At 38.4% G+C, this 26,489-nt stretch overlaps 1 protein-coding gene across 4 annotated transcripts in view; it reads right to left on the bottom strand.

Moving 5' to 3' along the window:
* Positions 1–10,198, bottom strand: part of Ppp2r5e (protein phosphatase 2 regulatory subunit B'epsilon) — a 166,568-nt gene extending 156,370 nt beyond the window's left edge. The window contains exons 1-2 of one of the 4 annotated variants that reach the window (XM_058584604.1): positions 9,562–10,198; positions 7,153–7,316 (exon numbers count right to left, since the gene is read on the bottom strand). In XM_058584604.1, coding sequence (XP_058440587.1) covers positions 7,153–7,309 — 157 coding nt within the window. In that variant the 5' untranslated portion in view covers positions 7,310–7,316; positions 9,562–10,198. Of the gene's footprint in view, positions 1–7,152; positions 7,317–9,561 lie in introns of those variants that run through there. The other 3 variants (XM_046461081.2, XM_046461082.2, XM_058584605.1) reach the window with 3 other exon arrangements.
* Between the last annotated feature and the right edge of the window lie 16,291 nt (positions 10,199–26,489).

Genomic DNA, 26,489 nt, shown 5'->3' with positions numbered 1-26,489 from the left:
CCTAATAAGGGCTTTAATATTTCTTAAATTCTATATCAGATTCTCAACTGCATAGGGGAGGAGGTAGGGAGTACCTCTAAATCCCACATTGTTCAAGGGACAAATGTATATGTAAATATTTCAAAATCCAAAAAATATCCTAAATTAGAAACACATCTAGTCCTAAAGCATTTCGATTAATTTACTCAACCTGTAATTATCAAATACAGATAGAATGGAATATGAATATATATTCCCTACATAACTATATGGGAATTTTCTCTGTACTACAGAAACAAACTATTAAGATATTAAAGAAAAAATACTCCCACCTAAAAGTGAACAAAATACATCTTTGCTACAACTAAGTGTAATCTTTTTTTTTAAGTGTAATCTTTCACACATGAAAATAATGTATTGTTTGGCATTGGATTTATTTAGGATCTTTTAATTCTTTCTCCCAAAGAAACATATTATCAGTCTCTCAAAAGGGTACAAAACTGAACTTTAACATGTTAACTTACAGATGTTCTTCCAGTTCAAAAGCAAAGCTTATGATTATTTTTTCTCTCTCTCACACACACACACACACACACCAATTTAGATGCCAAAAGAACATACATCATGCCGGAAGCAGTGGTGCACACTATAATCCCAGTGGCTCAGGAGGCTGAGGCAGGAGGGATAGCAAGTTCAAAGCCAGCCTCAGCAACTTACTGAGGCCCTAAGCAACTCAGCAAGACCCTGTCTCTAATAAAATACAAAAAGGGGTTGGGGATGTGGCTCAGTGGTTAAGTGCCCCTGGGTTCAATTCCCAGTACCAAAAAAAAAAAAAAAAAAAAAAAAGAACACATGGGCTGGGATTGAAGCTCAGTGGTAGACTGCTTGCCTAGCTTGTGTGAGGCACTGGGTTCCATCCCTGGCACCACATAAAAATAAAACAAAATGAAATACAAGTACTGTGTCTATCTACAACTAAAAAAAAAAAATTTAAAGAAGACACATCATTAATCCCAGGTACAAGAGATCAATGATTTTCAAACTATTTTGAGTCAGATACGCTCTGGAGAATGGGAAAAATGGTACTGAATGCCCCATTTAAAAAAACAAACATCAACCACGCGACCAGCACGCTAGCTTCATTCTAGAGGTTCATAGCATAGAAGGTAACTAGTGAGAGCAAAATAAACACACAAAACTCAATTTACCTTTTTCTTTGACCAGGTCTGAGACGGCCCTCCCTCTGGCTCCTGCCTCAAGCCACCCATGTGGGGCAGCAGGCTTACTCAGGATTAGCAGGAGAGAGAGAGAGAGAGCACGCCAGGGAGTGGCCTTTTATTGGGGAACAAGAAATTCAGGGAAAATTTCCATCCAATGAAGGTGGAGGGGGACAGCATTCCAAGGTCAGGGTCAGTGATTGGTCTCAGGGTCAATGGTCAGTCACACCCCCAGAACGCCTCACACCCAATCAGGGAGGTGCAATCATGTGCGAGAATGGCTTCCCACACAAACACATATAAAACGTTCATTTAAGAATCTTGGGCAGGGGTTGTGGATCAGCAGTAGAGCGCTCACCTAGCATGTATGAGGCCCTAGGTTCAATCCTCAGTACCACATAAAAATAAAATGGAGGTATTGTGTCCAACTACAACTAAGAAATAAATATAAAAAAAAAAATCTCTGTAACTATTATAAAAGAATATTATAACTAGTTGCTTCTGGGTAAGGAAACTAGAAGAACAAGATCAAGAGGAAGATTTTTCACTACACATCCTTTTGTACCTTTTGAAATTTAAAGCATGTACTTAACCTATGCAAAAAAACAGTTAAAAATAGAGTTACACTAAATAACATGGCAATATATCAGTGTTATATGTGAAAATCATCTGATAAAGTTGTTTAGAAAATCTAGCTTACTATTCAAAACATTTACACATTTTTTTTAATGTTTTGGTTTAAAAGGGTTCATGACTGCAAAACTATGCTCCCAGTTTATAATTTTCAGAGAAATTTCCAATTTTGATTTTTTGTTAGGAAAATGTCAGAAGAATTCCGTATTATTCATATTCTAACTCCAAACTCCCAGATAAAACAACAACAGCTAGTAGCTACTGAATGTGGCACTGCTACATCTATTGATTTTTATCAACCTCTTCACTTTATAGACAACCAAGACTTTCAGGAGTTAATTCACTTGCCCAAGACAAACACAGCTGTGGGTGAGCTAAGACTCTTTCAGGCCAACAAAGCCCATGAAATTTCGCCTGCACCACGACGCATCACAAAGCATAAAGATGGTAAACACTAAAACACTTTAAGAGACTATTATTATAAATGCACCTTAGTACATTAGCACTTTACAAAAATATAGAATTATACTGCACATTCCTGTTTTACACTACATAAAGCAGATAAAAAAGACAAGACTTCAATCATTAGAAAGGCATAAACACCACCTTTAAATTGTAATTCTTACAAACTGTCCCCCTCAAAAGTAAGAACGTAAGCTGAATCTTAAGCCTAAATATTTTTCTTAGTGGTTTTGGGGCTGGGGTAGCTCGGTGAAAGAGTGCTTGCTTAGCATATGCTAAGCCCTGGGTTTTATCCCCAGCAAGGAGAAAAAGGGGGAAAAAAAAAAAAAGTATTTTCATTAGAAGAGTATCACTACCCAGGGGCAAAAGTACCCTCTGCTGAATGGGGAGCCAAACATCAACAAAGATGTTGCAACATTTAATACCAAATGTCCAAACCAACTACAAAATGTCTCAGAAACAAAATGGTGAGGCTAGAAATAATGACACCACTATAATTTCATCTTGAAGGAAGTAGTGTTTTCAAAATATTCTGCTCAAATATAAACTTATAGAACCATTTCAAATCAAAGAAAGGAGGGAGAATGTGATGAGAAGGAAAACATACATCCCCTAACCAAGTACTACTATTATTACTCATTAAGAGTGTGTGTGGGGGCTGGGGATGTGGCTCAAGCAGTAGCGGGCTCGCCTGCCATGCGTGCGGCCTGGGTTCGATCCTCAGCACCACATACAAATAAAGATGTTGTGTCTGCCGAAAATTAAAAAATAAATATTTAAAAAAAAAAAAAAAAAGAGTGTGTGTGGGCTGGGGATGTGGCTCAAGCGGTAGCGCACTCTCCTGGCATGCGTGCGGCCCGGGTTCAATCCTCAGCACCACATACAAACAAAGATGTTGTGTCCGCCGAAAATATTTAATATTTAAAAAATTAATATTAAAATTCTCTCTCTTTAAAAAAAAAAAGAGTGTGTGTGTGTGTGTGAGTGAGATAGAGTGTGTGAGAGTGTGTGTCTGCCTAAGTGTTAAGTTTGATTGTCATTATTCTGTAGACTTACCTAGATAATTATCAAAGACTGCTTCATGTCCTGCCGTGTAGATATAAAGAAAAGCATCCAAGTCTTTCTTATCCAAAACCTAAGGTTTAAACCTCTGCTGGGTTTTCCTTATCAGGAAATATGGGTAAGAATCCTTCAGATTCAAAAATGTTAGGACTCTCTAAAAACACAGTCAGAAGTAAATCAAAATGGAAAAATTCAAATGTCTATATTTGCAAAGTTCACCATGTAATTTCATTACACATAGCTGAGCCAAGTCATTCCCTACATATTTATACAGAACTACATGCTGCTGCTACTGTCTACAGAAAATAACAATAATGCAAAATTCAAAACCCCTCCTATTAGAAAAGGGCAAAATAGAAAACTTTTCCTTCACTTTATGTTATGGTACTGCCAGGAAACATACTTAAGATGCTAAGAATTAATGTTGTATCATAAGTCTGTCAGTCAAACAATGTGATGCATATAATAAACATACAAACAATAATACAGACAAATCAAGTGATTATTAATGAATATTTAATATTTCTGAATTTCAAAAATTACATATTAAAAACAATTATTATGCTTATACAATTTTCATATTCAAACACTCCTGAAATTAAAGAGCTTGACATGTGTCCTTTACTTCATTCTTTAAAGCAATTCATAAAATACAAATGCAATTTTATTGTACCCCAAATAAAGTTAACTCAAACCTTCTAATTTAGTGGAAGAAATATTACAGAAAATGAAATCAATTATCTATTGCTTAGCATGAATATGCAATTTATTCTGGTCTTTGCTAAGATATTGCCAAAAAAAATAAATCTTGGAAAACAAACTTTCTATACTATATAAAATTAATTCCAAAAAGAACACAAAACACAAATAAGTGAATCCACTATAAGGAAAACAAAGGTCATTTAACAACTTTTACATACACTATAAAAATTAAGAGCAAATACAAATTTCCAAAGTCTATACCTAATTGTACTTCTTTACCTTTTTATAGATGGATATGGAAATCTAATTTGTGGAATATTTTCCAGAATATTTACCCAGAACATACTTTCTACACAATAATCATTTTTAATCAGTCTAGAACTATGTTTGTGGGTGTCTAGTCCTGTTGTTTTCTAATTCTCCAATGCTGGCAAAATATATAAATTCACAAAAAATATTATTCTTGGAAAGAAGAGTTCTCAGAAAACTTTTAATACTACCAGACTTTGCTTTTGAAACTGAGAAAAAGATACATATACAGACAATAGCATGTGAAAAAATATGTTCAATACTATTAATCATTAGGTAAACACAAATCAAAAGCACAATGAAATGCCACTTTGCATCCCATTTTTAGGAAAAAATAAAAAACAGAAAATAACAAGTGTTAGTGAGAGGATGTGGAGAAATAAAACCCTTGTGCATTGCTGATGAGAATGAAAAATGGTGCAGCTGTTCTGGAAAACCGTAAGGCAATTCCTCAAAAAATTAAACATGATCCAGCAGTTCTATTTCTAAGTATGTTCCCAAAACAAATAAAAGCAGGAACTTGAACAGATATTTCTACAACCATGTTCACAGTAGCATTATTCATAACAGCCAAAAAGGTGAAACCAACCTAAATGTCCACCAATGAAGAAATGGGTAAACAAATAGGGGATATATACATATACTGAAATATTAGTCAGCCTTAAAAAAATAAAATAAAATTCTAGCCAAGCCTCATGGTGTAACACCTATAATCCCAGGGAAATTTCCTGCTGAGGCAGGAAAATCACAAGTTCAAGAACTTCCTCAGCAACTTATCGAGGCCCTACACAACCTAGTGAGATCCTGTCTCAAAATAAAAAATAAAAAGGACTGGGAATGTAGCTCAGAGGTAAAGTGCCCCCAGGTTCAATCCCTAGTACCAAAAATAGTAATGATAATAATAATAAAATTCTGACATATGCTGCAGCATGAGTAAACCTTGAGAACATTATGCTAAGTGAATTACGCCAGTCACCAAAGGACAAATATTGCATGACTCCACTCAGAGGAGGTACCTAGAGTAGTGAAGTGGTTGCCAAGAGCTAGGAGTTAGGGGAAAACAATTTAGTGTTTACTGGGTAAAAGAGTTTCAGTTGGGGAAGATGAAAAGGTTCTGAAAATGGATGGTGGTAATGGTTACACAACAAGATTAGTATAGTCAATGCCACTGAACTGCAAACTTAAAAATGGTTAAAATAGTACATTTTAGATTATATTTTACACAATTTAAAAAAAGGGATAACAGAGTATTAATACATGTCCAAGTTTTTCTCATGCATGTCTCTTTCACTTCCCATAAAACCAACACCTTAGCTATAAGTGGTCAGTTACATTCTAACTTACAAGTTTACCATGAGCCCTGAGAAATTAATATAATAATTAAGTTTTAAAATTACTTCTCCTCCTAAGTTTAATCTAGGCTTCCGAAAAATAAACCTTCACCAGATCTAGATGACCATAGCTATTACATGTCTACTTCAGATTCAGTGTTACTATAGAATGCAATGTGTCTCCCAACTGTGAATTTCAAACATGGGTGGTTTTTTTAATATTTATTTTTTAGTTGTAGTTGGACACAATATCTTTATTTTATTTATTTTTATGTGGTGCTAAGGATTGAACCCAGGGCTTGCACATGCTAGGTGAGTGCTCTGCCACTGAGCCACAACCCCAGCCCCAAACATGGTGGTTTTATCCCAGAATTTCTCCTTAATTTTCCTTCTGAAACCTCATACAAACTATTGTCATTCTGGCCACCAAAATCTTTATAGGCAAAAGCATTCTAAATGATAGATAAATCGTCTTTACAATATTAGTATTTATTTAGTTTCCACTGACTACAAACATAAAAACAGAAGTTTAAAAAAAAATAAAAAATTAAAAAAAAATTTTTTTTAAAAATAAAAAAATAAAAACAGAAGTTTGAAATATCCTAAACAGTGAGGATTCTTTCCAGTCACATTCCAGTTTTTCTTATAATACCATCTGAAAACAAATGTGCATTAATTAACTAGTAATTGTCTGATTTCCTCTGAACTACCAAGTCCATTGTGTTTTTCATGTTCCCTTCCTCCCCACTCAAGTACTCAGCAGACAAAATTCCATCTTCAAAGATAGATTCTAAGAGTTTCCACATTATAACAGCCATTGTTCTAATCATTTCAAGTAATGTCTATTCATAAACATGAGGCAAATAGATGAAAATTTAAAGGGACAAACAGTATCCATATACTAAAACAAAAGTTCAAAGGTCTAATTTAGAAAAATAACAGTTCTTAATGGACTCCAAAAAAAACTATTAGGCAAGTATGATCATCATATACTTTGTCTATTTTTACTCTCGGAAAACAAGAATGTATTACTCAATTATAAATTTGGCTTTTAAAAATAGATTTTTTTCAAAACCATTTCATATAAATTATCATCTCCTTTACTTCCTAAGACAGCACAGTTTGTAGTTGTCATTGTATATAGTGCATCCACCTAAATGTTAGCAAAAGAAAAAAAAAAACCACAGACTCTGCCATTTAGTTTTTTAACTTAGTGTGATGAGAGTCTCCACATAAGTTTCTTTTCATTTGTCCACAGATATTTAGATTGAATTGAGCTCTTTAAAAATGAAAATAGGTATACTTGGTCAACTACAGGTAACTTTGATATATCTGAGGCCACCTATCCTTTCAACTTGCAACACAGAATTTTAACAGATATGAAACTGTACAAAAAAAGGAAATTATATAGATACAAAAGATTCATTGAAAAAGAATCACCTGGTCACAAGCCTTACCTTTTAGCAGCGGCAGAGGTGTTAATTCAATAGGCTTGCCTTGAGACCTAAACTGTGAGGAACTTTGTGACCTCTTCTGTCTGGCTTTTCTGACGGACTTCCGAGAAAATCCGTCTACTTTATCCACTGATGGAGGAGTAGTTGGTGCTGAGGACATATCCCTACTGAAAAGAAAGAGGTATCATAAACATATTCCCAAGGTGGAAGCATACATGTGAGTTACACAAATTCTAAAATTCTCACATATAATAATCATGAAAATAAGAATGTGTGCTAAAGTAAGTAAATAAGCCAGACATGGTGAGGCATGCCTATAATCCCAGCAACTGGTAAAACTGAGGCAGGAGGATCACAAGTTCAAGGTAAGCCTCAGCAACTCAGCAGGGCCCTAAGCAACTTAGCAAAATCCTGTCTCAAAATAAAAAATAAAAAGGGTTGGTATAACTCAGTGGTAAAGCATCTCTGGGTTTAAACCCCAGTACCATTTAAAAAAAAAAAAGTAAATTAATTAATTAAAGAAAGTCTTAGGAAGATGAGAAAACATAAGAATTCGATGAAAAAAGATTACTATCATGTAAACAATATCATAACCCAAATGCTTTTACTACTTCACTCAAAGAAAGCTCTTCATCTGATTCTTGTAATTTTGGAGTTATTCTGCAGCTGAAAAATCCCCACAGGTATATTTTCCTAACATATTTAATACTATGAATAGACTCTGGGGCTGAAACCCTTACTGTACTTCAAGAATTTACACCAATGTATCACAGCAAGGTGCATTTACAATTACTGAAACTAAGCATGACTTGTAATACAATGTGCAGTGTTTGCTATGATAAACCACTACACTGCAAATGAGGACAGACTAGATTTCTTTAAACACACAAAAGGCATAATTAAAATCATTTTAAAGAAGTCTTCTTTTTGAATGAATCCATCTTAAGTTATTAAAGCATAATGATCAAAACCACTAGAAACCACACACCAAGGTGAACTGAAAACATAACTTCACTATCTTCTTAGAAAACCAAGTTGAGTTCCCTTGAGGTTTAGACTTTGAAGTTCAAATATCAATTTCATTCCATCAAACTGATGGAACTGAGTAGTTCTTTTACTTTTTTAACCCTCTCAAATAATTAAAAATAAAGGCTATTGAAGGCTATTTCCTAAAAGTAATAAGCATTACACTCAATTTCATTCACCAAGTTAAACAGATGCCATCATCTCCGTGGCACTGAGGCTCCATGCAAGATTAATGGCAGACTTAGATAGAAATAAAGCATACAGGGGAAATACTGAAATGTAATTACTCATCTGTCATTCCAATGCATAAGACTTTTTTTTAACTTCTACATATGAGTATGGGAGTTTCTTCCTGAATGTGCAAGACTAAAAAGTTACCTGGATTACCTGCATTCTGGCAAAGTAAAAATAAAAGCATGGGGGGACACCTATGAGGTCAAGGTATTGAAATTTGAAGACTTCCTTGATAGTCTTTAGTTAGGAAATGTTTTTAAATGTACCTAACTTATCCTTAAACATAATGTGACATTCAAAATGGAACTGCAAACTATGAATAGTATAGAAAATGTATGCTCACTTTAAAATAAAAATGACTGCATCAGCAAAAAGCGACACATCACATTTGTATGTTGTAAATTTAAGGGTGGATTTTCCAATTTCGCAAGTGAATTATTTAGATTTCATTCTAACCCTAACACAAGACTTCTGTTAAATCCTGTTCCTCCATCACTCTATCTCTTCTTTAGTCTTCTCCCATCTCTAAGGACGATCTGAAGGTGGCTTTTTTTTTTTAATCATTTGCCAGTTAGGCCCGCAACCCAGTACAAACGTCAGGATATCAACCCTAAAAAGCCAAGCAGAATTGAATTTAGGGGAACAGCGGGTCCGTGCAAAGCCCAGGGAAACAGGTTTCACCTAAGCCAGGGCGCCTGAAGCTTTATCATCCTCTCAGCAGCGGGCGCGGGGCAGTTCCAAGGCTCAGGATAATCCCGCGGGGCGTGGGGGGGGGGGGGAGGTAGCTGTAGGGATGCTCACTTATACCCCAAGCCCTGGAAAAGATACGCTGCTACAGAATCCTCCTCACTACACCAAACCCCCCTTTTTCACCAACCCCGCCAGTGGATAAAGGGGAACAAGAAAACGCCTCCAATCTCAAAAGGTGGAGAAAAAGGGGTGAGGGAGGAAGAGTGAATGAGGTAGCCTCAGAAACATCTGCAGGTAAATCAGACAAGTGGGACCGGCGCTCCCTCTCCCGCACCCCACCCCACTGCACCCCTCGCCTGCCTGAGCCAGGCCTTCCCAAGTCCGGTGCCCTGCAGGTTCCCCAGGAGAACCGAGAGGAGGAACGGAAGCGGGCAAGCCGCGGTGTTGGAGGGACGAAGTTACCTTGAAGCTTCTGGGGAAGAATCCAAAGATGATCTGTGGTTTCGAGGGGCGGGAGAAGGGCGAAGGGGCCGCGGAGGGGGCGAGCGGTGGAACAGGGAGGTGCAGGGAGGAGGGAGGTCCGGGCAGCTGCGGGGAGCCCGGGGCGACGGCTGTCCGGTGCGGCGTCCCTCCGGTTCCGCGGTGGCGGCGCTTCTAGGCCTCAGGGCCGGACCCGAACCTCAGCGCTCCGGCGGCAGCGGCGGCGGCGGCGGCCTCACGATCCTCCCCCGCGGGCCCGTCCCATCAAATCGGCACCGACACCGTTGCGGCTCCGCCGGTGGCTCCTCGCTCACATTCCCGGCGGGCGGCGCCTCAGCTCGTAGCCCCGGACCCAGCGGCGGCGGCGGCGGCGGCGGCGGCGACGTGGGGAGGGGGGGAAGGGAGGGAGGAAGACTGGATCTGCAGCGGCAGCAGGCAGAGGAGTCGGGAGGAGGAGGAGGAGGAGCCGCTGAAGCAGGAGCCGCCGCTGCCAGAGCCGCCGTTCGCTACCCGCGGTGGGTCCCAGTCAATGCCCCTTTCTCTCTCTCCTATTGTCAATATCACCGGGCGGCTGGGTCCATGGCACACGCTCAACCGAACCTCTTAGCCAGCAGCACCCGCCTCCGACGCCCGCCCACTGGAGACTTCAAATGGGAAGCGAGACCTCATTGGCCGTCGTCTGCCTTCACTCCCCAGCCAGCATGTTCGGCTGAGAGCTGATCAGGGACTGGCGGCGGGGAGAGGCGGAGAAACAGGAGGGTGGGAAGAGAAGAGGCCGGGGATTGGTCCGAGGCGTGTGGGACCCGGATGCAGCCGCGAGCTCGGGCCGCGCGGCCGCAGCTTCCGCTAAGCGGCTGGGTGGGCTGAAGGGAAGAAAGTAGGGGGCCGAAACTTTGGCTGGGAGAAGCTCCGTAATTCCGGGAGGTGTGCGACTGGCACATCAGCAAGAGAGGCTCCGTGCAATGTGAGCCTTTGGACTGCTATCCTCTTCAACCGGAGGATTCCGAGGGCCGGGGTGGGCGAGACCCTGGGCCCTGAGTCCGCCCCGGTCAGTGACTAGCGTGTTCCCTCCGGGCTCGACTAGTCCCATTCAAGACTGAACCACACGCCGCATAGAAAGTAGTGATGTGCCCCGCCCGCGCTAGCGTGCCACTGCTAGTATAAATGGGTCCCTTGAAGCCCGCTGGGAAAAACCCCAGCCGCCTCTCTCCACAGAACCTTGTAGAAAGAAGGCCTGAGCCTGATACGGGAATTTAAACCCCCAGGGCCCGACCGAGGGTTGGGTAACGCTTTAATTTCTCTCTCACCTCATCTTTCCCTAAATGTCTGTTTTGAATATGGGCTCCCTGAAGCTCCTTGCAAGTCTCCATGGTGGCCAGGGTTCAGTTAAGGCAGAAGGGAACACCCGTCACCAGGCTCACCTCATTGGCCTGCTGGCTGCTTCAGCGTCGGAAAGACCCAACTGCAAACTTTTAATTGGCAAGTGGAGTTCCTAACAGTTTAACCAAGAAGACTTCACCTCTATCCAGAACACGTGATAAAATATTTACAAATGTGCTTGCATCTCTGGTGAACCCTAGGCCAAAATGGTGCATTTCCAGACAATGTTCTGGGATTGTCCATCTGTTTGAATGCATGCTACATACATTTTTTGAGGCAAAGAAAGAAAGAGATCCTAAATGCGAACTACAAACATCAAGCCGCCAATTGTTTGAAACTCGGACAGTGGGGGAAGGGCAGATAAAAAAATAAACATTCACAAATCCTCAACTCAAAGATAACCACTGTAAGCATTTTGGTGTACTCCCTTCTGGAATTTTCTTCCTTTTATGTTAACGTGTTGTTCTGTAGCATAATTTTCCCCTTCAGTATTATATCATGTTTTCTATACACTTAGGGAATGGAACTATATTATAAAGTTCTTTGTACCATATATACAAATGACAACCCCCCCCCAAAAAAAAAAAAAAAAAAAAAAAACACATTTGTGTTTCTCTTGTCGATCTAACACTCAATTGTTGCAAATTTATATGCCTGCTCCCAAAAATGACTCGGGTGGAAAAATGATTTTTGTATCATGAAAGATAAATATATTCCTGCTTTAAACTGAAATGGGAAATGCCAAAAGGTGAGTCTTAGATGGAAACCGGCTCCCCCTACTGTCTCCAGATGATTAGCCACTGTATAAACTTATGCCCATTTTTGCTCCAATAGTTATGGTTACCAGTAGGCCAGATGAAGTATAGAATACCACCAGCCTGTTTGCTACCTTCAAGAAACTTATATTTCCATACCTCAGTCTTCATGAAAGTTCGGTAACTCAGCCAAGCAGAACCTATTTCCTCAATCTCTGATTGAGGGTAAATGTAGAATTAAAACCAAGAAAGATTTTGAAGCCAACTCAATTTCCCTTGGCAACAGTTGAACCGTTAAAAAGTAGTGCATGTTTGAAATGCTCACAGCTGTTGCTTAGAACATTTCACATTTTGTAGAGTGAGGGTTTTGCTTGCAAATTATGGATCTCTATAAAGACAATTCATTTCAAAGTCATTTCATTTCTATAAAATGGCTGAGCAACTGAAATGAGCAGGGTTTTGGGGTTTGGGTTTTGTTTGTTTTTTTGTTTTGTTTTATTTTTTTGTTTTTTTTTTAATGGAAACATCCTTGCCTATGTGATAATTTGTTTTCTGAGCCAATAATTTCTTAAGGCAGTCCATGCATCCTAGGGGTGTGTATACTCCAAGGATAGTGCCAAGCAATCCATTTGGGACAGGAGAAAAAAAAAAAAAAAGAGGGAATCTACTTATGATTAATTTTGCTCTTTAAAAAAATAGCATTAAGCTCACCTAATATATACAGAACAAACATCTCTTCTCTTGGTCCATGAAATGGTCCCTTGGCAAGAGCAGCATAAGAGATGTCCTTAGGAAAAAGAGAGAGGTACTCATTCCCAGAGGCTGACAGTGGTGATCCAATCTAGTCAACCCCCATCAACCTGTTGTGATTTACTGCAGTTTTCTGGGTTAAATTAAGTGTATTTACTGATTAGATTATCTAGGTTTAATCTAATTAAACCCTCAAAACAGATAAATGACATTACAAGTGTCTTCTGCAAGGAAACCACAATGTATAACAAGTAAATGATAGAACTGAGGCTTTTAGTATCATTTGGCAGGCTGATCGGTACCAGGAATTCAACTCAGGGGTACTCAACCGCTGAGCTACATCCCAGCCCTATTTTGTATTTTTATTTAGAGACAGGGTCTCACTGAGTTGCTTATCACCTCGCTGTTGCTAATAAAAATTTTGTATTTTTATTTAGAGACAGGGTCTCACTGAGTTGCTTAGCACTCGCTGAGTCTTCCTGACTCAGCTTCCTAGGCTGCTGGGATTACAAGCGTGCACCATCACCCTGGCTTAGCATCAAATTTTTGACAGCCACATTTCAAAGTTAAAATGACAATCTAATAAATCCAACCAAATTTTGGCTAAATAATAACAAAATCATCAAAAAGACTATTTGAAATGTGAATTTACATCTACTATCATTAACAACGGCATCCTAAATATAACTATATCATGACTGTTATAAGCTATATGATGGTACCATATGTGTATTTTATGACCAAATATACATATACTTAGAAGAATATACCCACAAAAAATATACTGACAGGAATGCATGATTAAAAAGTTGTGAAAAAAAAAAGTTTGGTGACCTGTATTCTAGATTATATGAAAAGAAATATTTTATAACCATTTGGGAGAACAATATTGACAAAAAACAGTTTGTTGTTATAAAATGAAAATATTCACTTCCCAGATATGAAAGCTGAGCTTATTAATCTACTGGCCAGCTGGCCGTGTGATTAGAAGACACAGATAATCAAATGGTGGCTGACTGGTGAACTAAGGAAGGGCTAAGGTAATAAACAGAAGTAGCATCAAACCAATTATCAATGAGATACCATCTTCAGAGTTAGAGAAGCCCAAATTGGCTGTGTGGAAGGTAGGATTACATGAGGCTGGTTGTTGTAAAAATAATGAAAAAGCTGAGACAATGGCTGCTTTCTTTGGGGGAAAAAAAAAGAAATATATACACAACTAGTGTAAAAAAGGAATATTGGTATCTTGTTTCTTTGAGCCACATCTACCCACTAGGAAATACCTTCAGCAGCGAATTTCTTGGGTCACAATTTAAATATTACAGCTACATTTTTGGATGTACTTCAAGGTTGTAGCTTTTTCGTAGCTTTCTATGATTAACGTTCATAATTATTGCTTGAGATTTAAAATGCTTAGGTACTCCAGTTCTCTACTTAGCAATTTGAGCTGCAATTCAGAAATGACTATCAGAGGACCTTTGAATTGTTTTCAGGAGAGGACTCATGTCACCCACTAGGCAGGGAGAGCAGTCTTCTATCACTAAGAGTGAAGGAAAGTTGGGGGAATGGGAACAAGAAGAGAAAAACAACTTCAACAGTACTTTATTTCATACAGGATAAAATGATGTGCCAGAAACAATACTTTTGCTTGTAAAATAGTCAATTTACACAATTAAATGGCCTAATTATAAGCATTATGAGAAGAACACAGACTCTCAGATCAGAGGTTATCCAGCTCTGACAGGAGCTAGAGCAAATTATTCACTCCTCCCAAACTTGGTTTCCCCACCTGTAAATAAGTAAATTAGGACTGGGGTTGTAGCTCAGTGGTAGAGTGCTCACCTCTTATGTGGAGGGTACTGGGTTCGATCCTCAGCACCACATAAAAATAAAATAAAGGTATTGTGTCCATCTACAATTAAAAAAAATATATTTTAAAAAAATAAGCAAATTAACAGTTCCTAACTGATAGGATGGTTATCAGATTTAAATAATGTTATACATTTACTACAATACCTAGTATATGTCAACTGCTCAATAATTAGTTGTTGCCACAATCATCCATTTGCTTATTTTTAATACTCTTTATCCATTTTGAAATTTTTCCTTAAGCTTTCTTCCCCTGCCCCTCAAAATTTTATTCTGGCATATCTCCTGTAGCATGAAGAAAATAAGGAGCAAGGAAACCAGAGACATGCCTTTCGATCCACTTCCTCACTAAATGATAGAATATATGTAGGAGCATTCATTAGCAATAGCAGGGGGTTCATTTTACAATACTCATATATATTTCTGAAAGTAAAAAGAAATAGTTGACTTAACATCATTTCAGAGCTATATCTTCATTTCTAATTTATATTCCCTAAGAGACTAAAACTAGTTTTTTTTCTAAACTTACCTATTTTTCCTCCCCACCATAACTTCTAGAACTGCCCTAGGACTGAAGCTCTAGTTTCTATCCTAACCCTGTCTTTAATGATGGTCTAGCCATCATTAGTGTGATGATCATATGCTTCCCACACACCCCCTTTTCCCTTTAGGGACCACACTCTTGGTCACAAGGCTTCCCTCTTCCTTCCCCCCAGAGAAATGGGTACATGAGTCAAAGGAATCACCTGGACCTTCCTAAAGATTTACTGTTTACATGCTGAAAAAACAGACTGAGATCAGAGGTTATCCAGCTCTGACAGGAGCTAGGGCAAATTATTCACTCCTCCCAAGCTTGGTTTCCTCACCTGTAAATAAGCAAACTAACATTTCCTAATTCACAGAATAGTCATCAGATTTAAGTAAAGTTATATATTTACTCTAGTGCCTAGCAAATGTTAACTCCTCAAAATTACTAGTTATTACTTGCTATTACAATCTTTCATTTTATTATTTTTAATGATCTTTATCCACCTAGAAATTTTTCTTTATGCTTTCTTACCCCTATAGAAATGATGTAAATTGGAGCTAGGTGGGGTGGTGCACTCCTATAATCCCAACAATTTGGGAGGCTGAGGCGGGAAGATCCCAAATTCAAAATCAGCCCCAGCAACTTAGCAAGGCCTTAAGCAACTTAATGATATGGCTCAGTGGTTCAATTGCTGAGAAGGAAGGAAGGAAAGGAAGGAAGGAAGGAGAAAAGAAAGAAATATAGAAAGGAAGGAAGGAAGGAAAGAAAGAGGAAGAGAAATCATGTAAGTTGGAACTACTTGTGACTATAAAGTGGTAAAGCTACATCCTGTAGGAAGCCAACCCTTGGAAGAAACTTGAGCAAACACCAAGTTCTAACAATTATTAGAACTGCTGGATTCAGCTATTCATGAAACTCATTTCCCATATATAAGCCTCCTCACCAAATTTTTCCCCTTTTTTTGTTTAATCCATTGTGGAGTAGGAGTTCTATAACTTACACTCAAAGAATTCTGAATAATAATGCCCAGGCAAGTCACTTAACTGCTCCATGCTTCAATTTACTTTAAGTCTGGAACTTGGGGTTTTCTACAAGTTGAACTAAATGAAGTATTTAGATTAAATCTAATGTTGCTGGGCATAAGAGCCCACACCTATAATTACAGTGACTTGGAGGCTGAGGCAGCAGGATTGCAAGTTCAAAGTCAGCCTCAGCAATTTAGGGAGGCCCTAAGCAATTCAGCAGGACCCTGTCTCAAAAATAAAAAATAAAAATAAAAAGGGCTGTAGATATGGCTCAGTGGTAAAGCGCCCCTGGGTTAAATTCTTGGTACCAAAAATTTAAAATAAATAAATCTAATCCTATGCATGAAAGGGAAACATTTAAAGTGACCCTGCCAGGAATTGTTTCCTGATGTAACTCATCAAGTTTAATTTATTCGTGTGAGGTTTTTTTTTTTAAAGTTCAGATTTAAAGTAGATATTCTTAAGAATTACACTTGAAGAGTTGTGTTGTATAAGTCCCTCTAGAACACAGATATATAAGAAAGGAACAGTGTAGAGACCTACCAAATGTAAAAATCACTATTCTTTAGCAAACTGCGTTTGAATAAGTTATTTTTACTTTGTCTTTTGAAACACTAAGGTCATATTTTCTGTAATTCAATCTAGTTGAAAGTTACAGCTAGTGTTCTTTTTCTTAATATTTATTTTTTAGTTGTAGTTAGCCACAATATCTTTATTTTATTTATTTTTTTATGTGGTGCTGAGGATCTAACCCAGGGCCTTGCGCCAGCTAGGCGAGTGCTCTACTGCTGAGCCACAACCCCAGCCCCCTTATCTATCTCGTATAGAGAAAGAACGTTGCTTTTAAGGTGATAAAATTGGGTAAAAATCTATGAACATGTAAATCATAACTAAAGTGTTCTAAAACAGCAAGACAACAAAAAGAGGGTACAAACTTAAACCCGAACACACTGTTACTAAAACAAAATAAACATTTAAGATCAATGTATATAATCTTACATGGTACTGGTAATTACAACTGCAAACATCTGCATAGCAATGCAGTGCACTTTCATATGTACTATTTAATTTGAGCCTTAACTCTGCTGGCACATATTATTTTCATCTTTGAGAATCAGGGAGGTTGCCCAATATCAGATAACTAGTAACTAGTAGAATCACAATTCAAACACTTCCAAGAGCCAGACCTCTTCATACAATATCAAGTAACCTCTGTCTCTTTGCTAATGATGGGTCCAAGTAATTGAATATTACTTTTTTGACACAATACCTATATTTCACTTATTTATTTTTATGTGGTGCTGAAGATCAAACCCAGGGTCTCGAACGTTCGAGGCAAGTGTTCAGATTTAAAGTAGAACCACAACCCCAGCCCCAATTGAATATTATTATTTCCATCTTACAGAAGGAAAGACTACTAAAATACACAGGTTAAATATCTTCTATGAGGTTATAACTTAAAGAAAGTAGAAACAATGGATGCCATCTTCCCATCACCACCATGAACTCCCATTTGTTGGAAACTATGAGCCAGGAACTTTGGCGAGCACTTTATATGTTTGATATTGTTTAAACTTCAAAATAACACATTGACAGAAACATTATCTCACTTTACAGATCTTGAAACAAAGATACAGGAAGCCTACGATTCTTTTTCAAGGTCATACATCTAGTAGAAAATCTTGAGTAGAAGTTAAAACTAGAAGTCAGGCAGTGAAATTCCTTTCCTCCCCTGCACCCCATCCACCCCTAGAAAGTCTCAAAACAATATAATACAGTTTATATATAGTGCTGGGGCTGGAGATGTGGTTCAAAGGTTAAGTGCCCCTGAGTTCAATCCCTGGTACCAAAAAAAAAAAAAAAAAAAAAAAAAAACTTATATATGGTGCTGTGTAGAATATATAGAAAACATGAAGCCTTTCCAGCACATTTCCTTGATACTTAAGACTCTCCCAAAACACAAAGAATCTCCACTCTGTCTTTGATGAAAAACACTTTTTACTGGTAGAGTTAGGTTGCAGAATGGATCCAAACCAACCTCCCTCTTAATGAACAGAAGATTTTCTAGAGAATTTAGGTTTAAAGATAGAGGCAGTAGTCATCTCCAGTACTTGAAAATGTTCTGTTTGATGGTATTTCTAAGTCAAGAAAGCTTATATTCTCAGAATGGGGAGGTTGGTGACCCAGTTAACAAACCAGTTGGCAACTAGAACAAAGTATTTATGGAAAAGTATCTTTTGAAAAACAAGCATTGGATGAGCCTCATTGAAAACATAAAATCTCAGCTGTCCTGACCTCTAAGGGGAAAAAAAAAGTTATTAGCTAAAAAGCCACTGGCTTCACAGGCAAACTGTAGTAAATGTTCAAGAGAAATCATTATCCTCAAGATGCTCAGGACATTTCTACAGATATTTTCAACACTTAATATAGGAGAATTTTCCTAACCACATTTTCATTCTTTTTTTTTTCCACCATGAACATTTTCATTCTTTTATTTAACCATTCTCTCATATATTCATTCTAAACATTTAGGAACCCACTCTGGGGAAATTCAAATATGACTATGACACAGTAAGTGCTCTCAGTCTAGGGTATTACAAGATGTTATGATCAAGGGCTAATTATTATGGGATCCTGGTGCAATACCTTGTGATCAGGAGAGGGAAATGGAAAAATAAAAAGGGAGGAAAAGAAGGTGACACTGGTAACACTCAGAACTCTTGTTCACTTCTGGCTTGGGACATGCTTCCTTTGTTTTTTGTTTGTTTAAGGTGTTCTTTCCTGTAGACCAGGAACTATCCAAAGTGGTTCATATAGAATATTTATTTTCATCTTACTAAATGTGTTTGTTAGTCAGCTTTTCAGCTATGACTGAAAAAAACTGACAAGAACAATTTAGAGAAGGAAAATTTATTTTGGCTCACAGTTCCAGAGGTTGAGTCTATCGTTAGTGGAGTCCATTGCTGGGTCCAAGGCAATCCAGGACATCATGGCCAAAGGGCCCAGTGGAGGAATGCTTCTCCCTTCGTGACAGCCAAGGGAGCAGAGAAAGGGAAGGGGAAAGGAGAAATGGAAGATGAATCCTTCCAGAGCACATCCCTATTAACCTAGCTCCTCTAGCCATGCTGCCCACCTGCCTACCACCTAGTCAGTCCATTCAAACTTTTCAAGATGGACTGATTAGGTTACTCTCATAGTGTGGTCATTTCACCTCTGAATATTCCTGCATTAACACAGGAGATTTTAGGGGACACACCAGATCCAAATCATAAAAATCAGTATTAATGTCCTCCTCTTTTTCCTTCAGAATTGGAAACTACAAACAAAGAAAAAATTGTAAATTAGAACCCTCACTTTACTGGCTTTCTATGCTTTGTGATATCAAGGTACTGAACAGATTTGGGGGTTCTTGCTCTTCAGTTGGAGCAGCAAGAACCTTACTGAGGACATACCGGGGTTGATAGAAGCCAAGAGAGGAACATATAATTCAAATTCTGGGCAGGGATGCACCTACCCACAGCAAGCAGACACTAGTGGCAGGATAGAGGAGGCCTCAGGCCCTTTTTGGTCTCTATCCCTTGCCATAATTGTACTTTTTTCCTTCTTCTCTTGCTTTCTTTGGGGGTGAGACTAGGTAGTACAAAATGGCAGGTCAAGCTCTCACATTTGTATTGCCTCCACTTAAGAGGACAGCCAGAACTTAGACTAGAATCCTTTATTTGTTTTGTGTTTTTTTTTTTAAAATATATATATATTTTTCAGTTGTAGGTGGACACAATATCTTTATTTCATTTTTATGTGATGCTGAGGATTGAACCCAGTGCCTCCCATGTTCTAGGTGAGCACTATACCACTGAGCCACAACCTCAGCCCCTAGAATCCTTTAGTTTTAATTTAAATTTCCTGGAAAAGATACTCTCACCTGGTCCAATCAACTATGGCCAGGGTATTATAGTCATATTGCACAAAATAAAAATTGGTCAACAAATCCTTTGAGATATTTTTTTCTATTGCTAAGCATAAATTCTGACATTTCCATGTGTGTTGGGGAGAAAAAAAAGAGAAGAAACCAGAGCCTTGAAATGCACCCAATTGTCTGCTTAGAACATCTTTGATTATTTCTTCAAATTAAATTTAGAATAGTAGGGTTCTGTTTTTCATTTGTTTGTTTTGGATACTGGGGATTCAATCCAGGGGCACTTTACCACTAAGCTACATCCCCAATCCTAAAATAGTAGACTTATTTTATTTATTTATTTATTTATAATTTTATTTTATTATTTTTGGTCCTGGGGATTTAACCCAGGGGCACTTAACCACTGAACCACAACTCCAGCCCATTTTTTATTTTGAGACATGGTCTCACTAAGTTGCTTAGGGCCTTACTAAGTTGCTGAGGCTGACTTTAAACTTGTGATCCTCCTGCCTCAGCCTCCCCAGCCTCTGGGATTGCAGGTGTGCACTACCACATCCAGCTATGATGGTAGATTTAACAGTCTAAGGATCTGAATGTTTTGAGTTCTTGATAAAGTTTTGCCACATTATCAACCCTATAACTCACTTTCTCACCTTGTCTACATTTATAGACCAAATATTTGAAACTAATTATAACTCTCATCCCTTTAATTACACAGGTAAAATATTTAAAATATTTTCCATGGATTTAGTAGTGATTTGTATTTCTTTTTTTGCAAATTGAGTAATGGTGTTTTTGCTTATTTTTTTTCTATTACAGTTTTAGTGTCTTTGTGATTTATTTACATGAAGTAAATTGATTTTACATAGAAGAGTATAATTTATTGCCTTTGGAATTTTTTTTCTTTGCTAAGCATAAATTCTTAGAAAATCTTTCCCTTAAAAACTTCTCCCCCTGGAAATCTTTCATACAAAAATATTCCTAAGGTTCACAGGGATATTCATTGTAGAATTTTAATAACAAAAAATAGAAACAACCTAAATATGTATTAGCTGAAGGATAGTAAAAAATTGTGGTGCATCCAGACTATGGGATGCTATGTAAGCATTAAATATAAAGGAAATGTCTATCATATGGGAAAATGTTTATGATATTAAGTGAAAAAAGAGCAAATCACAAAATTATAGGTAAAGTAGTATCTTATTTATATTAGGAAAACCTGAGCTATGAAATACATACATAGATCTATACAAAATAAACCTAGGCATTTAGGGTAGACATAACCCCTGTAAATACCTAGAAAAAGGTCTGGGATAGGCTGGGGATGTGGCTCAAGCGGTAGCTCACTCGCCTAGCATGCGCGGGGCACTGGGTTCGATCCTCATCACTACATAAAAATAAAATAAAGATATCGTGTCCACAGAAAACTAAAAAAAAAATTAAAAAATAAAAGGTCTGGGATACAACAGTAAAGACTTTGGGGTATGGGTTGAATCCTTTCTGCCATAATCCTTTAGTTTTAATTCAAAGTTTCTGGGAAAGGGACCCTGGCCCAGCTGGTCCAATCCACTACACCTGAGCAGTGAAGTCATATTGCACAAAATGAATGTTAGGTGGGGGACTTTCTGCTGTTTCCATGTGTTTATATTTTAGGATTCTATTAGCTGGTATTAAACTGTATGTTCTCTTCTATAACCTAATTTTTCACTCAACATCATATTTTTCGTTTGTTTTCTAAGGTACTAGGGATTAAACTTAGTGGGTGTTTCTACCACTAAGGTACATCCCCAGACCTTTTTATTTTTATTCTTGCTAAATTGCCCAGGCTGGCCTCACACTTAAGATCTCCCTGCCTCACCCTCCAGAGTCTCTGGGATTAGAGGTATAAGCCACTTTACCAGGCTCATCATGTTCTGAACTTGCCCATATTGACATGAACACTAGATCACTCACTCCCACTGCTGTGTAGCATTCTATTTATAAATGCTCTGTAGTTTATTTATCCTCTTGTTTGTGTGGCTTGGGTTATTCCCAGCATTTTACTACTTTGAACAGTAGTGCTGTGTACATTCCCGGGCACATCTCCTTGTATACTGTAGAGTGTCTAGTGTGTGTATCTAGAAGTGATACCAAGTAAATTGATTTCCTTAACAATTGTACCAATTTACAATCTACTAGCAGTATCTAAGATATTCTAAGGCTTAAAAAAAAAAAAAACTTATTCACCCAGAGTAGACATTTATCTATGTTATCTTCTAATTTTTGTTTTTATTTTTCTTTTCACTAAATTCTAATCAACATTAAATTAATTTGGGTCTGTGGTCTGTGATAAGAACCTGAACTGATAACTAATAAATAACCAATTCTCCTGCTATCATTTATTGACAAACCACATTCTTCTTCATTATACACTTCCCTGCCCCCACAACTAGGGGTGGAACCTAAGGCCTCACACAGGCTAGGTAAGCATTCTACTACAGAGCTACATTCTCAACCCTTTTTTTTTTTTTCATTTTTTAATATTTATTTTTTAGTTTTCGGCGGACACAACATCTTTGTTTGTATGTGGTGCTGAGGATCGAACCCGGGCCGCACGCATGCCAGGCGAGTGCGCTACCGCTTGAGCCACATCCCCAGCCCCAACCCTTTTTATTTCTTATTTTTATTTATTTATTTATTTATTTTTGTGGTGCTGGGGATTGAACCCAGGGCCTTGTGTCTGTGAGGCAAGCACTCTACCAACTAAACTATATCCTTAGCCTTTTTTATTTTATGACAGTCTCACTAAGATTCCCAGTTTGACTCCAACTTGTGATCCTCCTGCCTCAGCCTCTTGAGTAGCTGGGATTACAGGAATACACCACTGCACACAGTTTTTTGGGTTTTTTTTGTTTTTGTTTTTGTATTGGGGATTAAACTCAGGGACACATGACCACTGAGCCACATCCCCAGCCCTATTTTTATTTTATTTAGAGACAGTGTCTCACTGAGTTGTTTAGTGCCTCACTATTGCTGAGGCTGGCTTTGAACTCTCGATCCTCCTGCCTCAGCCTCCCAAGCCACTGGGATTACACGTATGCGCCACCATACCCGGCTTGCACCCAGCTTTTCTCTTTTTCTTATTCTCACCTGATGATTCATCTACTTGAATTTCAGTATCATTTTGTAGAGCTGTCCTAAAAAACCCATTGGAATTTCACTATAATTACTTTGGGCCCATGAATAATTTGAGAATGATCCTCTCATGTTCTCAAACTTAAATGACTAAGCTCCTCACTGCACAAAATCCAGTGCCTTCAGCCTGCAACTCAAGTCTCACCCACAATCATGTCTCAGGCTCAAATTTTATATCAGAACTGTGTCCTCATCCTCCTGTCCCCTAAGCATTCCTTATTGATTTTCACTCCAACCTTTTGCCCATAAAATTCCCTCCCACCAAGAATTTGAACCCTTCCTTCCACTTCTCCTTGTTTTGTTTATTCAAACCTTTCCTTCTTCCAAAGGCTGGCCTGGGCTGCATCTGTATCCTCGTTAGGAGTCATCTCACTATCTCACACTGCCATCCACTTGCCTCTCATGTCTGTCTTCGAACTCTCTGATTCTCTGAGTTTAAGTAAAATAAGGAAAAAGAAACACGTAGAACTTGCCTGGAGAGAAGTCAGTAAGAGCAGTTGCTGGTGAAAGGAGCAGCAGCCAAGTTAGGCATTCCACTTTCCATATCTGGAGCCCAGAAGTAGAGGAAGTACCAGGATAAATTGGAAAAGAGAAACTGGAGCTAGTTCCTCAATAGCTCACCATGCCCAGCTATGGCCCTGAGGTCTGCCAACTTGCACACACACCAGCTCATTTAACCTTTGCAAAACTCAATGCAGTAGGCAGCATTATCTCCATTTTACCAATCAGGATAAAGAGGCTTGCAGGTTAAATGCCAGGTTATGCAGCTAGGAATGGATAGTGCCAGGTCTGCAATTCTACCTTCTAATTGACATCAGTTTACCATTCTTTCTGCCATATCCACAGCTGCTTCCCCATTAATCATGCTAATTTTTAAACATTTTGGATTTTTATTTTTAATCCTGGTAACAAAACCCACATAAAATTTACCCTCTTGCTGCATGTGGTGGCACACACCTGTAATCCCAGCAGCTCAGGTGGCTTAAACAGGAGGATCAGGAGTTCAAAGCCAGCGTCAAAAAAGTGAGGCCCTGAGCAAATCAGTGAGACCCTGTCTCTAAATAAAATACAAAATAGGGCTGGGGATGTGGCTCAGTGGTTGAGTGCCCCTGAGTTTAATCCCCAGTATCAAAAAGAAAAAAGGAAAAAAAGAAAGAAAATGGTTAATTTGGTTTTTGTTGGTTTTTTTTTTTTGGGGGGGGTACTGAAGATTGAACTCAGGGGCACTCAACCACTAAGCCACATCCCCAGCCCTTTTTTTTTTTTTTTTTTTTTTTTAGAGACAGGGTATCGCTGAGTTATTTAGGGCCTTGCTAAATTGTTGAGACTGGCTTCGAACTCTAGATCCTCCTGCCTCAGCCTCTTGAGCCACTGGGATAATAGGCATGTGCCAATGCACCTGATCCCTCTTAACCATTTTCAATTGAACAGTTCAGTAGTATATTCACATTGTATAACATATCTCTGGATCTTTTTCATGTTGCAAAACTGAAACTCTACAACCATTAAACAGCTTCACATTTCTTGCTCCCACCAGCCCCTCCCTGAGAACAACCATTCTACTTTCCATTTCTATGACATTGACTACTTCAGATGTTTCATATAAGTGGAATCATAGAATATTTGCCCTTTTGAAATTGGTTTGTTTCACTCAGCATAATGTTTCAAGGTCGATCCACATTGTAGCATGTGACAGGATTTCCTTAAATTTTAAGGCTAAATAATGTTCCCTTGCATGCGTATACCACATTCACTTTCTCCATTCATCTGTCTGCAGACACCTTGGCCGCTTCTGCCCGCCGACAGTCATGATTATTCTGCAGTGAACATGGGTGTGCAAATATCTCTTTGAGTTCCTGCTTTCAAATCTTTTGGGTATATATTCAGAAGTGGGATTGTTGGATCCTATGGTAATTCTATTTTTAATTTTTTGAGGAATTATGTTCACTTTTGAACAAATAGCCCATTCTCATGGACTCTACTGCAACATGGTAACAGGCGGCATATTGCCTTCCCTCTAATTAAATTGAAAATAGCAATCATGCTCATATATAACCATTAAAATATGTTTAAACTTCTTACTTAGGATGCATCAATTACACTGTTGGCAACTGTAGACACTTCCATTTCCTCCCAGTCTCAGTTAACAAGCTGTTCTTCACTTTTAACAACCCCCGCCCCCAATATCCAGGGTCACTAGAGCAGAAGATGCAGGATAGAAGAGCCTGTTTTGTTCAATACCATGCCCCAGAGAACCGGCATATAACACACACTCAAAAAAAAAATTGGGTAGAAGAGCAAGTAAGTACATGAATGAAAAGCCATGTTGCTGAGCATAGTTTAAGAAATTGAATTTAACCCTGGAGGGAGGTGTGTGTGGAGCAGAGAATAGTACCTCTTGTTCCCAGCAAGCAGGAAGTAGAACACAGATGGCAAAGAGACAGTCAATGACATGATTTTTGCCAGAATGATGATACCATCCCTAAGACAAATTCAGACTAAAGCTCTGATCATAAGATCATACCAACCATGAGCAATAGGGAGTTTGGGAATCTGTGAATTCTAATGATAAGGTCCTGCCGGGTTGGTAGAACTGTGCTCTAGGAAGGAAAAGGCAGGAGAGTACTAACAGTACAGAGCCACCTTTCCCATCTCTCCTGCCCACAGGCAGAGAGCACTGGAAGCAAAAACATTGTCACACCTGGTAGCAGATTCCTCGATGGCCAATTGGTGATCACAAGGTTGAATGACATCCTCTGATGGGACCCGAAGCATGAGGGCAGAGAGAGAATTAATTCAACACACTGAAAGTAGTTATTGTCTCATGGAGGGAGCAAGCTCTCCTACTGTCCTTCCATCTTTAGAGTGGATGCGTAATTTTGGGGAAAGAACTATAGGAAATAGGATTATACTGAATTAATAAACATTAAATAGACTGAATAAAAAGTACACAGATTTATAAACAGTAAAGATCCTAGAGCAAATTATTCAGTAGAAATTATGCTTGCACATATTTTAGGAGTTAATGAATTGTAAACTCTCTTCCATTCAGATGAAGGGACTGAATTCAAGAAAAAAGTATTTTGTCCTCTAAAAGGAATGAAAGACAAGCTTAGGTTGCCTAGTAACTACGTGGAATCTTTTCTTATTCTTATTCAGGAATTTAAATTCACACCAGCAAATCAATACAGTAAATAGTGAGGACCTTTAATATATTGCTTTTAGAGGAGTCAGCATGGCTAAGTGGAAAATCAACTAAACTTGGGGTCAAAACACTTGACTTCAGGAATTGGTACTGCTTTGACCACTTTAGACTTTTAGAAAATTGTCCAATTGTCATCACCTATTATCCACATCACCAGTAGAAAGATACAAATCTGATCATGTTTCTCTCCTACATTTGTCTACAGGGCAAATTCCAAATATCTCTGTATAGGACATTCCTTCATTATCGGACTGCAACTTATGGAACCAGCCTTAACTTCCATAATTTGCTGCTCACTTTTATCAAG

The sequence above is a fragment of the Marmota monax genome, unplaced genomic scaffold, assembly GCF_021218885.2.
Source record: "Marmota monax isolate L192 unplaced genomic scaffold, Marmota_monax_Labrador192_F-V1.1 WCK01_AAM20220418_F8-fsc00001, whole genome shotgun sequence".
Taxonomy (NCBI): domain Eukaryota; kingdom Metazoa; phylum Chordata; class Mammalia; order Rodentia; family Sciuridae; genus Marmota; species Marmota monax.
Note: the sequence above shows the minus strand (reverse complement) of the source record. Positions and strands in the feature narration are given on the sequence as shown.